At 48.0% G+C, this 17,308-nt stretch overlaps 1 protein-coding gene across 4 annotated transcripts in view; it reads right to left on the reverse strand.

Annotated features, from left to right (window-relative positions):
- SGCD (sarcoglycan delta) overlaps positions 1–17,308 on the reverse strand; it is a 941,570-nt gene that overhangs the window by 231,988 nt on the left and 692,274 nt on the right. For all 4 annotated transcript variants that reach the window (XM_085617619.1, XM_085617616.1, XM_085617618.1 and 1 more), the window contains one exon: positions 14,466–14,567. In XM_085617619.1, coding sequence (XP_085473745.1) covers positions 14,466–14,567 — 102 coding nt within the window. The remainder of the gene's footprint in view (positions 1–14,465; positions 14,568–17,308) is intronic.

Below are 17,308 nucleotides of genomic sequence, written 5' to 3' on the forward strand. Positions count from 1 at the left end.
TGAACTTAGCTGATTGCACCTTTCATCCTTTGGATGAAAACATTGTGCACCAGTGTATTAGGTAGCAGAATGCCTTCTTGCCACTTTCACCCTCAACTCCTTTGTACCCCTTTGTTCCTTACCTGAACACCTTGTCACATTACTTCTGTACCTCCCAGCGGGACATATCTCTCTGCCTCTGCGCCACTGGCTCTATCTTGCCTATGCCACTGCTTTTTATTTGTACCGTGCAAAATTACCTGGGTAGATCACTGTACATTGTAGCGGTTTTGGGAGACGATGCATGATCATGCACATATTGTCAGGTGGTAACCAGTGCAGAAAATGTTCTGGTCACCCCCCCCCAACCCACATTCAAATTATTAAAATAAGGGAAAAAAGGAAAGTTACCCATATTTTTGCCATTTTGTCACCCCCCTCAGTGATGACACCCGGGGCGGCCTGCACCCACCGACCCCCTTCCTACGCGACTGCGTTTTCCTTCTTTTAGTTTCACTATTATAGTATATTTCACAAATGTAGGTACTAGAAAATTAAGAGATTTGCCCAGAAATGCACACATTTCAGCCGAATACTGAGGCCAAAATTAAAACTCTGGTCCCATGGCTAGGAGCTTAGCCACTAGACCACTTCTCGACCCAGATGTACTAAGACTGGATTAGCAAAAAGTTGACTATGGTGCACAGACGTTTTATGAATCCAGTCTGATTTTACTAACCAGCCTTTGTACTAATAGGTCAGTTCACAAAATGCCGAATTAGAGTGAGTCACAAAACAACCTGCTTAATGAATATTAATGAGGCAAATTGTAAAATTGACTCATTCCGATTGGCCTCAAAGACAGGTATGATGGCCTGTAAGGGACCGAAGAGCACCATGCTGGTCGTTGCATGTCTAAACTGAACACAATTTTTTTTAAGCAGCTTAAAAATGGAAATTGGGCTGCTTTTAAAAGAAAATAGTTTTCAGTTGTGAAAAACTTCAGTGAGAGTTGGCAGTGGTCCCCTGGACTACACTGCCTGCTCCCACTGAGGCTGCCACCATAATTCTCAAAAGGAAAGGGGTCGAGAGGGGACTCCTTCCATGCGGCAAATCAGTTACCAATTCCTTTAAGGAGTCAGTAACGTTTCAATGGTTTGTGACCAAAATCAAGGTCACAAACCACTGACACTACAGGGCCCAAATCAATATTTGGAAGGGATGACCAAAACACGCCTCTTCCAAACAGCAATTTGGAAACATTTCTAAACCCATTTAGCATTCGAAACAACTTTTTCCATTCGCTGAATGGGTTTAGTAATGTCTTTTTTTTAAAAGTGTTTTAGCAGTAACAAATGTATTACTCTTTTTGAAAACACACGTTTTCATAGAAGTAAGGCACATGTATTATAGAGACCCATGTGTGAGATTCACAATAGTGTGAGGTGTGCAAACCATTATGAAGTAAACAAAGTAAAATCAAACATACTACCCCAAAGAGTACAAAGAATAGCTGATTCGTAAGTTAATAACAGTTATTAACTTACCGTATTACAATCTGTGACATATGTAGAGAGGTAACTGAGCAACTCATGGGCATTTCAGTAAATAAGATGCAAAAAGGCAAACATTAGGTTTTGTTTCTCTGAACTAAGGAAGTAGAATTTTCATTAGGATGCGGTGTGTTTGCTGTCAAGCAGATTTCAATGAGCCCCAAAAAATTCTATCAGCCGGGATCATCAGTGATGAAGCATTATGGGGTCAATGTTGCTAACTCCCCTAATTAGAGCACTTCAACATTAGGGCGCTAAGCAGGGACATTTCAAGCGAGAACATGTAGAATATGTGGGATTATCTACACAATAAAGGTAGGTTTCCGAATGCTTCCACAGAAAGAAATAGTATCAGCTTTTTAACATTTAGTAGAACAATTTCTACAGATGCAGCAACACAAGTTGAACCCATTACTAAATGTAACAATTAGTTATGTTTTGTGAGTGAAGCCTGTCCCACTGCTGCCTCTACTGCAACGTCTGGGTGTATGAAAGAGGCCTGCAAAGTGCTACCTGTCTGTGTGCGTCACTGAAGCCTGGTGAAACCATTGCTTCTCACAAAGCTGTACACTGCTCAGCATGCGTGTCCAAGGTGCAAACAAAATTAGATTATATAATTCCATTCTGACAGACCTCCACTGACTTTCACTTAAAGCCATAAACAACTTCAACCAGCACTTGCACATAAGTCTGGCCTCGGCAAGCCTGCATTGTTTTTTATTGACGTTTTTGGAAAATATTCAATAGGCATTAAAAGCCTAAAAGTAATAAAATAATTAAAATGGTGCCATCTAAGGTGGCATACATGTGTTTGGAAAAATAATTAAAAAGTAAAGCGATCACAAAACTGTAAAAAGCAAGAAATGAAAGAAGAAATGACAACTGAGATTAGCCCACAAGCTATGGGGCTGGAATTGACTGCTTTTTAGTTATATGTGCATATGCAAAATGCTGTCACGCACAGTGAAGACAGCCAATGGCTGAAGTCTGTGAACCCATTATGTATGCTGTGATGGGCAGAAGCAAAATGTGACTGACACTTGAGCAGAAAAAATGTGTGAAGAGAGCTCATTCAAAGCCCTGTACCCCCAGTACATGTCAGGATAGAGGTGTGTGGCAAGAGAACTGGGAATGTTTTAGTACTAGGATATTTGTGCGTGATCTTTGTCGGAAGAGAGGTATGTCATGAGAGCTCTATGGATGTCTTAGGGTCTGAGATATCGATGAGTGCTGAAGGTCACGATCGAAATTCAAAGGGAGAGATTGGCGGATATTTCAAAACACAGAGTCTGCTGCAAGATCCAAAGCTAAACAGAGGAACACCGAGAGAACTCGAGATCAAAATATTAAAATAATATTTGGAATGTATTCTAAGGGTCATTAGGTACATTGAAAATGACTTCAACATACATTTTGTGTAAAATGAAATGACTCGGATGTACTTTAAGATTACATTTCACAGCCAAATGCTATTTGTTCCTTATGCTCTGCACCAGATGTACATGGTCCATTTCTAGCTATGGCGCCATGCAAAGAAAACACGTTTGGAACAATTGACTTGTGAAAAATGCGAATTCGTCACCACACTTACATAGCACTCTCATATTCCCATGCACTCATCTACAGGCCCAGTGGACTCTTAGGCTGAATTAATTAATTCTCCAGGAATTAACCAGGTACCAGAAGGGGAAAAAAGAGGGACAGGATCCAACGTCCCTAGTGAGTGGATTACAGATTACAGAGTCTGACATAAAACATCTCTTCAACCTTGGATTAGAAAAGAAACTGTAGACTAGCCATGTCTGGCTAGCCGTAAATCTCTGGTTAGACAATTATCAGCTATATGGCCCAGCCGCTGGCGCTGCCAGAAATCTGCGAGCCAAGCAGGCCACCTGAAAGAAACTCCAGAGTATACATGAATCCAGGGAGTCATGACTGTGCTACGTGTGAGAAGTTGGCCTGGTATATGATGTTCACTAGTTAAAGTGACCACCTTGTACCATGCCAAGCAACCCTTATGGTGTGGTTGTAAGTCAACCTTTTCGGACTAGCTGCCCTAGTGGTAGCGTAGGCTAAGCAGTCTTTGAGGCTAAATTCGTGAAACGTGTTAAGCCAGCTGTTTTACCAAATGCAACCCCCTTTTATACCAATGAAAGGACACCACACAGATATATATTCAAAATATATATGTATTTATTTCTCAAAGTAACCCCTAGTCTCTTTATGAGCACAGGAGCACAAATCGTCAAACAAGATTACAGTAGAATACACAGAAGTTGCACTTTATATGGATAGGCCCTGGTGGCCACTCAAACCATATACTAAAATAGTGGTATAAGTACCACGAACAGAAAAGGGAAAAGGCCTAGGGCCTCTAGAATCGCTGGGCCTACAAGGAGCTAACTTCAGTTAGTGACCAGGAGGTCCACGGGTGGCGTGTGCAGAGCAAATAGTCACACGCGTGCTCCCATAGGTTTCAATGGGTGCGTAAAAAGTACAAAGTTACTGCAAAAGGAATCTTCCGGATGACCTAGGAACTTAAGGTTGGAAACACAGACACTAGAGATGATTCTCTACACTTGGGCACCGGAGTGCCAGCTTTACCTCACCCACAGGAAGCGGGTGCATAGGCCTCGAAGTGCGTCGGGTTTCTTCTATCTGTTCCGTGGAGCCTGTAGATAAAGATGCTGCAGGCGGTCGGTCTGGAAGAGATGCGGTGGATCCAAGAGTGGATCGGAGATGTTGAAGACCTGTAAGCAGAGGGGACAGTGTTCACAGTCACTAGCCAGTGACCGGCGTGGCACCAGGTGGGTACCAGGCGATGTCGGGTGCAAACAGGAAGAAAGGTGTAGCTTGTCTCTGCAGCCACGTGGTCCCTGAAGGTCGACGACGTCCAGGAGTCGAGTCACGAGCTGTCCCACGCAGGCTCTCGCTGTCGGCGGTGTCGGCGACTTGATCGTAGCAAACAAGCCTTGGCAAAAGCAATTGTTGTAGGAAAGGAAATAAGCTGATGGTTCTGACCAGCAAGGTCAGAGGGACTGCTCCTTTGGAGGGGAGCAAGGGCCAGTCTGGAGCAACCAGACCAGCGGTGTATTTCATAAAGTTCGTCGCCAAGATGGCTACTAGCCAGCGGGCCAGCAACCGGTTAGGCGCGTCGAGTGGCAAAATGCAGAAGGGCCCCACGCAGATCGTGGAGATGCTGGAGGGCTCACCTTTGGTGCAAATGCTGCTCGGGTGTTGGGCTTCTCAGATCCCAAAGCACAACTTGGAGGGAGCCTCGGTTGTTGCACTTGTCAGCTTGTCGTAGTCGTTCCAAGATGGCTGGCTCCACGTGTCTCGGTGCCTCCACGGGTCTCCTCTTTTCAGGGACTGTGGATCGGGCGGTGAGAGGTCTGGAGGTCCGGGTCTTGTCAGTCTCTGGGCTCGGGCTCCGGCGGGAGGCGGCGGCAAAGCAGACGTTGATTCGCTGGATGGTGCTTGCGTTAGCAAGGTGGTCACTCCCTGACCACAGGGGAGATTGGCTTCAGTCCTCTGTGCAGCAGAGCGTCGAAGTTCCCGTCTTCTTCTTAGTGTTAAGTTGATTCCAGGATGTCTGAAGTCTTAGGACACAGCTCCTACCTTTAAGCGGATTCTAGGGGCCGGACTACCTGCTAGGTCCCTCCCTATGGGTGGGACCAGGAAGGGGGGTGGTTACACCCCCAATCCTTTATCCAGCTCGCCCCAGGCCCGGGACTGGTGTGCCCCAGGACCGGTTTGAACTGGCATATGCACCGAGGCTCCTTGTGAGCCACAGGCATGTCTGGTTTCTTTCAAGCCCTACCTGACCAATACACAAAATCCTGTCTGGGGTGGTGCACGCACCTCCCCTGGCAGGAAACCCTTTGTCCACACCTCCCAAGCTGGAAGGACTCCCAGCAGCAGGAGGGCAGACTTGTGTCTGTGGTGGCAGCATCCATTTTGTGGAGCTGAGGCTATGTCTGATTTTACCCGGGTTTCAGGTACTGTACATGTCGTGTCCCTCTGGAAGGGTGGAATGCTAACCCCGTCGCCAGAATTGGCGAGGGGTTAGTATTCCAATTCGTATGACACCTTACTCGACATGTTTTGATAAAGCCAAACCAAAGATAGCATTTAACCGCGAGGTTCATAATGCACTTAAGAGTATATGGTATGACGATATCTGGAAACAGTAGAAGGAAGTTGTTCCGACCACTGCAGACAGGCTCAGCTCATGCCAGAGCACCATCTCACATGGAACCAAGCACTCTGCCTTCAGGATTGTTAAGGCCTGCCATAGGAGTGACTTATAGGTTACCATGTGTCCCATTTAAGGTTAGGTATAGGTATACTACACCTAAGTAAGAGGTGATTACACCAACTTACCCCAGCTGAGTGATCAGCCAGTTGTGTCAAATTGTTAGGCCAAGCCTGGGGTGGCATAATACATGCTTCAGCCCCTGGCAGGCCTGGGGTACACCAATGCCCTGGGTACCTAGTGTACACTGGTACAGGGGCTGACAGGGTGATCCACTTCCAATTGGTTATGCACCTAGGGTGCATAGTTTTAATTTAGTAGAGAGAACAGCAGGCTGGGGGTCTGATTGGCAGGCCCACAGCCTCAATATGTCAAAAACCAGTGAAGCAAAAAGCAAACATTTGGGGTGACCATAGGATAGCAGACCCTACTCTCCTACACAACCCCCCCCCAAACGCTGGGACATTAAACTAGCCTTGACCAGTCTCGTCTTCATGTCCTAAGTGGAAGTACCTGGAGAGACCATCTGCATTCCCATGGTCAGTACCTGGCCGGTGCTCCACTGTAAAGTCCATCCCCTGTAGGGAAATGGACCACCTAAGCAGTTTGGGGTTTTCACCCTTCATCTGATTTAGCCACAAGAGGGGCTTATGGTCGGTCTGAATCTTGAAGTGAGTGCCAAACAAGTATGGCCTCAGCTTCTTCAGGGCCCACACCACAGCAAAGGCCTCCCTCTCAATAGCTGACCAATTCTTCTCTCTGGGGGTCAACCTTCTGCTAATAAAAGCAATGGGTTGGTCTTGACCATCTACATTAAGTTGTGACAGCACAGCTCCCACACCCAACTCAGAAGCATCTGTTTGGACAATAAACTCTTTGGAGTAGTCAGGACTTTTCAGGATAGGTGCAGAGCACATGGCCTCCTTCAGGTCATCAAATGCCTTTTGACAGCTTACTGTCCACTGAACCTTTTTGGGCATCTTTTTGGATGTCAGATCATTAAGAGGAGTCACAATGGACCCATAGTTCTTAACAAACTTCCTGTAGTACCCAGTCAAGCCCAAGAAAGCTCGAACTTGAGTCTGGGTGGTTGGAGGGGACCAGTCCTTGATGGATTGTATCTTACTCTCCAGTGGTTGAACTTGGCCTCCACCCACAAGGTGGCCCAAATATACAACCTTACTCTGCCCTATCTGGCACTTAGTAGCCTTGATAGTGAGGCCTGCCCTTTGCAGAGCCTCAAGAGCCTTCTTCAGGTGGATCAGGTGATCCTCCCAGGTGGAGCTAAAGACAGCAATGTCATCCAGATATGCTGCGCAAAAGTCATCCAACCCAGTAAGGACTTGGTTCACCAGCCTTTGGAAGGTGGCAGGTGCATTCTTCAGACCAAAGGGCATCACCACAAACTGGTAGTGCCCACCTGGGGTTGAGAATGCTGTTTTGGCCTTAGACTCCTCAGCTAATCTGATTTGCCAATAGCCAGCTGTTAAGTCAAATGTGCTCAAAAACTTTGCAGAAGCTAGTTTGTCTATGAGCTCATCTGCCCTTGGAATAGGGTGTGCATCTGTCCTGGTGACAGCATTGAGTCCTCTGTAATCCACACAGAACCTCATCTCTCTCTTGCCATCTTTGGTGTGAGGTTTGGGGACCAGAACCACTGGGCTAGCCCAGGGGCTCTCTGAGGGTTCAATGACACCTAATTCCAGCATTTTATGTACCTCAGCCTTTATACAGTCCCTGACGTGGTCAGGTTGTCTGTAAAGCTTGTTCTTTACAGGCAGACTGTCACCAGTGTCCACTACATGGGTACACCAGTCAGTTTGACTAGGTATCAAGGAAAACATATGTGAAAATGATTGTAGAACCGGTCTACATTCAGTCTGCTGATGGGCAGTGAGGTTGCCTCCCAGGGTCACTCCTTCAACTGAGCCATCTTCAGGGTTCTGAGACAACAGGTCTGGGAGAGGGTCACTCTCTTCCTCCTGTCCCTCATCTGTAGCCATGAGCAAGCCCATGTCTGCCCTGTCAACATATGCTTTAAGCCTGTTAACATGGAGTACCCTGTGGGGACTCCTGGGAGTTCCTAGGTCTACCAAGTAGGTGACCTCTCCCTTCTTTTCCAGGATTGTATGGGGTCCAGACCATTTGTCTTGGAGTGCTGCTGGGGCCACTGGCTCCAACACCCATACCTTCTGTCCTGGCTGAAACTCAACCAAGACAGCCTTTTGGTCATGCCAAGCTTTCTGTAAGGCCTGGCTTGCCTCAAGGTTTTTGGATGCCTTCTCCATATACTCAGCCATCCTGGAGCGGAGACCAAGTACATAGTCCACTATGTCTAGCTTAGGCTTTTTGAGAGGTAACTCCCATCCTTCCTTCACCAAACACAGTGGGCCTCTCACAGGGTGCCCAAACAACAATTCAAAGGGGCTGTAGCCAACTCCTTTTTGTGGGACCTCTCTGTAAGCAAACAGAAGGCAGGGTAGAAGGATGTCCCATCTTCGCCTGAGCTTTTCAGGTAATCCTTTGATCATACCCTTTAGGGTCTTGTTGAATCTCTCAACAAGCCCATTGCATTGTGGGTGATAAGGGGTGGTGAACTTGTAGTTGACACCACATTCCTTCCACATAGCTGTCAAGTATCCTGACATAAAGTTGGTACCTCTGTCAGATACTACCTCCTTAGGAAACCCCACTCTGGAGAATACTCCCAGCAGGGCCCTGGCCACAACAGGAGCTGTAGTGGTCCTAAGGGGAATTGCCTCTGGATACCTGGTGGCATGATCCACTACCACCAGTATAAATCTGTGCCCAGATGCAGTGGGAGGATCCATGGTACCCACTATGTCTATTCCCACTCTTTCAAAGGGGACCCCCACCACAGGTAGTGGTATTAGGGGGGCCTTTGTTGTGCCACCTGATTTGCCACTGGCTTGGCAGGTCACACAGGAGCGACAAAACTCCTTTGTATCTTCATTCATATGAGGCCAGTGAAAGTGAGGGACAAGCCTGTCCCAAGTCTTGTTCTGGCCTAAGTGTCCTGCTAAAGGAATATCATGGGCCAAGGTAAGAAGGAAGCCCCTAAATTGCAGAGGTATAACCAACCTCCTGGTAGCACCAGGCTTGGGGTCTCTAGCCTCTGAATAAAGGAGCCCTTCATCCCAATACACTTTATGGGTACCTTGAGCATTCCCCGCAGCCTCAGCAGCAGCCAGCTGTCTGAGGGGTTCAAGAGAGGGACAGGATAACTGAGCCTGCCTCAAGTCAGCCCTTGAAGGTCCCCCTGTCCCCAGAAACTCAACCTGATCAGGTTCAAGCTCTTCAGGGACAGTTCCTTCAGGGTCCTCTAGATCAGCTTCCTGGGAAGGCTGATCATCACTCTGAGGCAGGGGGGAAGGCACAGCCTTGACCCTCCTGTTCTTCTTCTTGGGAGGTGCTTGGTCCATTGTTCCAGGATCCAAGACCTGAGGTTCAGTGAGGCACTTTTTGGCCTGTGACCTGGTCACAGCAAGGACATGTGATGATATACCTAACATCTCTGCATGAGTCCCGTACTCCACTTCTGACCATAGAGAACTCTCTAGGTCATTGCCCAACAAACATTCTACTGGGAGGTCTGCACTAACCACAACCCTTTTGAGGCCAGTTACCCCTCCCCATGAGAAGTTAACAACTGCTACACTATGTGAAGTGGTGGCATTGCTGGCATTGGTCACCAGGTAATTCTCACCTGGTATGTACTGTCCAGGGTCCACAAAGCCTGGTGTCACCATAGTGACACTGGCACATGTGTCCCTGTAGGCTTGAGCCACTTTGTCATTAATTAAAGGAGTCTGTCTGTACTTGCCCAGGTTACTGGGGCTCACAGTCAGGGACAAATCAATGTCCCCATCACAGATCAAGACTGCCTGTGTCAGGGTTCTGTCTAAGTCAGAATCTCCTTCAGTTCCCATAGTGATTCCCACTACACCCTTTGTCTGGGGACCAACACTGCTAACAGTAGTACTGGGAGCAGGTGCCTTAGGGGCAACAGTGTTGGGGGCTCCACCCTTTTTGCAATCACTAGTCCAGTGAGTTGTATTTTTGCAATGATTGCACCAGGGTTTCTTTTGACCTTCTTTCTTCTTTTTGGACTGTTGTTGGGACCCACCCTCCTTAGCAGTAGTTTGGGGCCCTGTTGAAGACTTCTGGTCTTTAGATTTCTGATCTCCACCCTTTTGGTCTGTTTTCTTCTGATCACCCCCTTGGCCCTGGTTCTGGTTCTTTTGCTTAACCCTGGTTCTGACCCATTTGTCTGCCTTCTTTCCCAATTCTTGGGGAGAGGTCAGATCAGAGTCAACCAAGTGTTGATGCAGTTGCTGGTTTTGACAGTTATTTAAAATCTGTTCTCTCATCATCAAATTATACAATCCTGTAAAATCAGATACCTTACTTCCCAGCAACCAACCCTCCAAAGCCTTAGTGGCACATTCAACATATTCAGACCAGTCCTGAGTCTGTGTCTTTTGGGTGTCTCTGAACATTAACCTGTACTGTTCAGTGCTTAAGCCTAACCCATCTACCAGAACACTCTTCAGGACTCTGTAATTTCTGACATCCTCTTCTCTAACAGTGAGGAGTCTGTCTCTGCCTCTTCCTTCAAAGGAGAGCCAGAGGATTGCTGCCCACTGGTCTTCAGGAACCTGCTGTACTTTGCAGGCTCTCTCAAGAGCAGTTATCCATTTGTGGATGTCATCCCCACTTTTGTAGGGGGGCACAACCTTAGACAGGTTCCTATTATCAAAGACCCTATCTTTGTCCTTAGGGACAATGCTGCCACCAGTGGGTATAGACCCACTCTCTCTAGGTTGCCTAGCCTTGTTCAGTTTTTCTTCCATCAGGGCTACTTCTAGCTCCTGCTTCCTGATCCTCAGCTGGGCTTCCTGCATTCTGGCCTCATGTTCCCTCCTCTGAGGGGTGGTCATCCTTTTCCTGGAGTGACCTTGAGAGCCTCTAGAGCCATGGGAAGCATTGGATTCACCTGAGTGATTCTTCGCCTCCCAAGCCCTGTGTTAAGTCCACTGGGGAGATCCAATGGGATGATCCCATTGTCAGTCCCCAATAGCCTTAGTTTAGCTGGGCCAAGTATAACACTTGGCACTGGGCTAGTTCTCCCTTCATCATCACTACTCTCTGTATCAGTACTTTTATCACTCTCATCCTCTGTGGTATTATTGCCATCTAAGGGGTGACTATCGGAACTGGGTACCTCTGTAGCATCTTCTGAAGGGGGGCCTCCTGTTCCTGACCCTAAGGGGGCTAACTGGGAAGCTTTCTTGAGTTCTCTCTGATTCTCATCATTTTGCAAGAGTTCTCTGAGTTCAGCAGAGGTAGGGTTCTTGGGCTGTTTAAGGCCTCTAAGAGTTGCCAAATGCCTGAGCTCATTCTGATTAAGGGTAGCAAAGATGGATGGTGCCCTCTGGGGGTCACTCTCAACAGAGATGGGTACAGTGGACCCCTCTGCCCCAGCCATTGCTCTTAAGTGTGGGTGGATGTGTTGCAATCTACCTACACTTGGGTTTACCTACTAAACCTATCTAGTAGTTGTAGTCAGGGTGTGCTACTCCCTTTGCTCTACAACAACTAAGTTCAGTAGAACTTATGTATATCTAATCTTGTTTTATATGTACCTACAGGTACCTATGTGATCTTTCAATTGGTAACCAAGAGATTACAATGGTAAAACACAGCAAGCTCAAATCCAACCGCTGCTCACCAATGTGAGAAGTTGGCCTGGTATATGATGTTCACTAGTTAAAGTGACCACCTTGTACCATGCCAAGCAACCCTTATGGTGTGGTTGTAAGTCAACCTTTTCGGACTAGCTGCCCTAGTGGTAGCGTAGGCTAAGCAGTCTTTGAGGCTAAACTCGTGAAACGTGTTAAGCCAGCTGTTTTACCAAATGCAACCCCCTTTTATACCAATGAAAGGACACCACACAGATATATATTCAAAATATATATGTATTTATTTCTCAAAGTAACCCCTAGTCTCTTTATGAGCACAGGAGCACAAATCGTCAAACAAGATTACAGTAGAATACACAGAAGTTGCACTTTATATGGATAGGCCCTGGTGGCCACTCAAACCATATACTAAAATAGTGGTATAAGTACCACGAACAGAAAAGGGAAAAGGCCTAGGGCCTCTAGAATCGCTGGGCCTACAAGGAGCTAACTTCAGTTAGTGACCAGGAGGTCCACGGGTGGCGTGTGCAGAGCAAATAGTCACACGCGTGCTCCCATAGGTTTCAATGGGTGCGTAAAAAGTACAAAGTTACTGCAAAAGGAATCTTCCGGATGACCTAGGAACTTAAGGTTGGAAACACAGACACTAGAGATGATTCTCTACACTTGGGCACCGGAGTGCCAGCTTTACCTCACCCACAGGAAGCGGGTGCATAGGCCTCGAAGTGCGTCGGGTTTCTTCTATCTGTTCCGTGGAGCCTGTAGATAAAGATGCTGCAGGCGGTCGGTCTGGAAGAGATGCGGTGGATCCAAGAGTGGATCGGAGATGTTGAAGACCTGTAAGCAGAGGGGACAGTGTTCACAGTCACTAGCCAGTGACCGGCGTGGCACCAGGTGGGTACCAGGCGATGTCGGGTGCAAACAGGAAGAAAGGTGTAGCTTGTCTCTGCAGCCACGTGGTCCCTGAAGGTCAACGACGTCCAGGAGTCGAGTCACGAGCTGTCCCACGGAGGTTCTCGCTGTCGGCGGTGTCGGCGACTTGATCGTAGCAAACAAGCCTTGGCAAAAGCAATTGTTGTAGGAAAGGAAATAAGCTGATGGTTCTGACCAGCAAGGTCAGAGGGACTGCTCCTTTGGAGGGGAGCAAGGGCCAGTCTGGAGCAACCAGACCAGCGGTGTATTTTGTAAAGTTCGTCGCCAAGATGGCTACTAGCCAGCGGGCCAGCAACCAGTTAGGCGCGTCGAGTGGCAAAATGCAGAAGGGCCCCACGCAGATCGTGGAGATGCTGGAGGGCTCACCTTTGGTGCAAATGCTGCTCGGGTGTTGGGCTTCTCAGATCCCAAAGCACAACTTGGAGGGAGCCTCGGTTGTTGCACTTGTCAGCTTGTCGTAGTCGTTCCAAGATGGCTGGCTCCACGTGTCTCGGTGCCTCCACGGGTCTCCTCTTTTCAGGGACTGTGGATCGGGCGGTGAGAGGTCTGGAGGTCCGGGTCTTGTCAGTCTCTGGGCTCGGGCTCCGGCGGGAGGCGGCGGCAAAGCAGACGTTGATTCGCTGGATGGTGCTTGCGTTAGCAAGGTGGTCACTCCCTGACCACAGGGGAGATTGGCTTCAGTCCTCTGTGCAGCAGAGCGTCGAAGTTCCCGTCTTCTTCTTAGTGTTAAGTTGATTCCAGGATGTCTGAAGTCTTAGGACACAGCTCCTACCTTTAAGCGGATTCTAGGGGCCGGACTACCTGCTAGGTCCCTCCCTATGGGTGGGACCAGGAAGGGGGGTGGTTACACCCCCAATCCTTTGTCCAGCTCGCCCCAGGCCCGGGACTGGTGTGCCCCAGGACCGGTTTGAACTGGCATATGCACCGAGGCTCCTTGTGAGCCACAGGCATGTCTGGTTTCTTTCAAGCCCTACCTGACCAATACACAAAATCCTGTCTGGGGTGGTGCACGCACCTCCCCTGGCAGGAAACCCTTTGTCCACACCTCCCAAGCTGGAAGGACTCCCAGCAGCAGGAGGGCAGACTTGTGTCTGTGGTGGCAGCATCCATTTTGTGGAGCTGAGGCTATGTCTGATTTTACCCGGGTTTCAGGTACTGTACATGTCGTGTCCCTCTGGAAGGGTGGAATGCTAACCCCGTCGCCAGAATTGGCGAGGGGTTAGTATTCCAATTCGTATGACACCTTACTCGACATGTTTTGATAAAGCCAAACCAAAGATAGCATTTAACCGCGAGGTTCATAATGCACTTAAGAGTATATGGTATGACGATATCTGGAAACAGTAGAAGGAAGTTGTTCCGACCACTGCAGACAGGCTCAGCTCATGCCAGAGCACCATCTCACATGGAACCAAGCACTCTGCCTTCAGGATTGTTAAGGCCTGCCATAGGAGTGACTTATAGGTTACCATGTGTCCCATTTAAGGTTAGGTATAGGTATACTACACCTAAGTAAGAGGTGATTACACCAACTTACCCCAGCTGAGTGATCAGCCAGTTGTGTCAAATTGTTAGGCCAAGCCTGGGGTGGCATAATACATGCTTCAGCCCCTGGCAGGCCTGGGGTACACCAATGCCCTGGGTACCTAGTGTACACTGGTACAGGGGCTGACAGGGTGATCCACTTCCAATTGGTTATGCACCTAGGGTGCATAGTTTTAATTTAGTAGAGAGAACAGCAGGCTGGGGGTCTGATTGGCAGGCCCACAGCCTCAATATGTCAAAAACCAGTGAAGCAAAAAGCAAAAATTTGGGGTGACCATAGGATAGCAGACCCTACTCTCCTACACTACGGAAAAGTAGTTCTGCTTTCTTAGGAAACAAAAGAGGTTAACCTGGCCTTCCAGGTCTCCTGCAGGGACTTCTGAGCTTGCCGCTGTTCTCACAAATTGATTGAGATTCCAGTAATGCCTTTGGCTTGAGTTACATTTGTGCCCATCTCCCTCCCGGTTATAAACTTACAGGTCTGGACCGTATTTCTTTGGCGTAAAGAGGTTTCAAGAATTCTGAGTCTCCTTCCAGCCTCAGTCCCTTCTCCGTGATTCTCAGGTTTCCCATTCCGTCCTGGAAAACAAACATCAAAAGACATGCAGTTACTAATCATGCCCCAAAACCGAAGACTCTTTTAGCAGAAGATGACAACAAACACGACTGATCTTGAATGCCAGAGGGAAGTCATGAGCCAGAACTTCATCCATTGCTCAGAGACAGAGACAAAGACAGAGCTGCAGGTATCACGTATAATAGGGGGATCTGCAAATGATACAACTGCCACATAAGCACATGAAAGAACACAGACCTGTACAAACTGAAGCAAAAAAACACAAAATGTGAAACAGGAGGCCTATTGAAAAGTAATATTGCAGATAAAAATATCATACACAACATCCCCATCGAATTCTACCTAGACTAGGAAGACTCTTACATAAGAGCCATTTAAACACAACCCAGGAAAATAACCACAGGCCAGACCAGCATCCAGTTCACTATCCAAAGAGACCATCAAGCACCAACCACTCAGGGGGGCCCAGCAGATTAAAGAAGACTACCAACCCACTCCACCCAATGGACGTCTCAATACACAAGGTCCTCATCAAGCTACTAAACAAAGGGAATCAAGGAAGCATCGTCCAATGTAACCAGCAAACAGGAATCTGAGGATAAAGAAGTGACACACAATTGGACAGCCATATTAACACAGGAAAAGAAAGATCTATGGAGGCCATCAAACCAACTGAACCTGGATAGCCCACATTACAAAGAATAACCATCCAAGTGTCCCTACTCTGGGGAACCACATCTCACAGGTGTAGCATCCCACGTTGATACCTGAGGGTGAACACAGGAAAATCAATTCCTAATAACCACTGAGGGCTTCAGGATACAGGAACATCAGTAAACGACATAGTACAGGAGCACCTTCCAACTATATTTTAACTGGGGAACTACAGGACACAGGAGGAACAACAACTGTTTACAAACTGGAACACTAAAACAAATAGACAAGTTGTACCACGGATTCATGAGCTAGGAAATAAATGCTTGCAGCCGCACTTTAGCGGTCAGCGAGACGGTACTGTAAGGCTGCGATTTCTTTCTAGGAAGGTCAAAGTTTCATAAAATGGATATTTCCAGGAAGCATAAAGCGGCTTGACAAGGACCGGTGGAAGCGAGTCCTGAAGAGAAAAATCAATGCTGCGCATGAACTTCAACGGCCTCTTAGCAGGCGCGGATAATCACTGGCAACAGAGACAAGAGGAGCCAACAGGTAGGAACCACAGCAGTGTACAGGGGGGTGTCTGGCGCACGATACACATGAAGCATAATGTACATGAAGATGGAGCAGGGTATGAGAGGGAGGAAGTAGCACGTACGACAGGGAGGAAGTAGCATGTACGACAGGGAGGAAGTAAAAGGTACGACAGGGAGGAAGTAGCATGTACGACAGGGAGGAAGTAAAAGGTACGACAGGGAGGAAGTAAAAGGTACGACAGGGAGGAAGTAGCAGGTACAACAGGGAGGAAGTAAAAGGTACGACAGGGAGGAAGTAGCAGGTACGACAATGAGGAGGAAGAAGGTATGACAGGGAGGAAGTAGCAGGTACAACAGTGAGGAAGTAGAAGGTACAACACAGAGGAAGTAGAAGGTACAACAGAGAGGAAGTAGCAGGTACGACAGGGAGGAAGTAGCAGGTACGACAGGGAGGAAGTAGCAGGTAAGACAGGGAGGAAGTAGCAGGTAAGACAGGGAGGAAGTAGCACGTACGACAGGGAGGAAGTAGCATGTACGACAGGGAGGAAGTAAAAGGTACGAGAGGGAGGAAGTAAAAGGTATGACAGGGAGGAAGTAAAAGGTATGACAGGGAGGAAGTAGAATGTATGACAGGGAGGAAGTAGCAGGTACGACAGGGAGGAAGTAGCTGGTACGACAGGGAGGAAGTAGCAGGTATAACAGGGAGGAGGTCGAAGGTATAACAGGGAGGAAGTAGCAGGTATGACAGGGAGGAAGTCAAAGATATGACAGGGAGGAAGTAGCAGGTAAGACAGGTGGACCGGTGGGAGTGAGTCCTGAAGAGAAAAATCAATGCTGCGCATGAACTTCAACGGCCTCTTAGCAGCCGCGGATAATCACTGGCACCAGAGACAAGAGGAGCCAACAGGTAGGAACCATAGCAGTGTACAGGGGGGTGTCTGGAGCACGGTACAGACGAAGCATAATGTACATGAAGATGGAGCAGGGTATGAGAGCGAGGAAGTAGCATGTACGACAGGGAGGAAGTAGCATGTACGACAGGGAGGAAGTAAAAGGTACAACAGGGAGGAAGGAGCAGGTACGACAGGGAGGAAGTAGCAGGTATAACAGGGAGGAAGTCGAAGGTATAACAGGGAGGAAGTAGCAGGTATGACAGGGAGGAAGTAGCAGGTATAACAGGGAGGAAGTCGAAGGTATAACAGGGAGGAAGTAGCAGGTATGACAGGGAGGAAGTCGAAGGTATAACAGGGAGTAAGTCAAAAGTATGACAGGGAAGAAGTAGCAGGTAAGACAGGGTGGAAGTAGAAGGTACGACAATGAGGAAGCAGAAGGTAAGACAGGGAGGAAGTAGCTGATAAGACAGGGAGGAAGTAGAAGGTACGACAATGAGGAGGAAGAAGGTATGACAGGGAGGAAGTAGCAGGTACAACAGTGAGGAAGTAGAAGGTACAACAGGGAGGAAGTAGAAGGTACAACAGGGAGGAAGTAGAAGGTACGACAGGGAGGAAGTAGCAGGTACGACAGGGAGGAAGTAGCAGGTAAGACAGGGAGGA

The sequence above is a fragment of the Triturus cristatus genome, chromosome 7, assembly GCF_964204655.1.
Source record: "Triturus cristatus chromosome 7, aTriCri1.1, whole genome shotgun sequence".
NCBI classification, from domain to species: domain Eukaryota; kingdom Metazoa; phylum Chordata; class Amphibia; order Caudata; family Salamandridae; genus Triturus; species Triturus cristatus.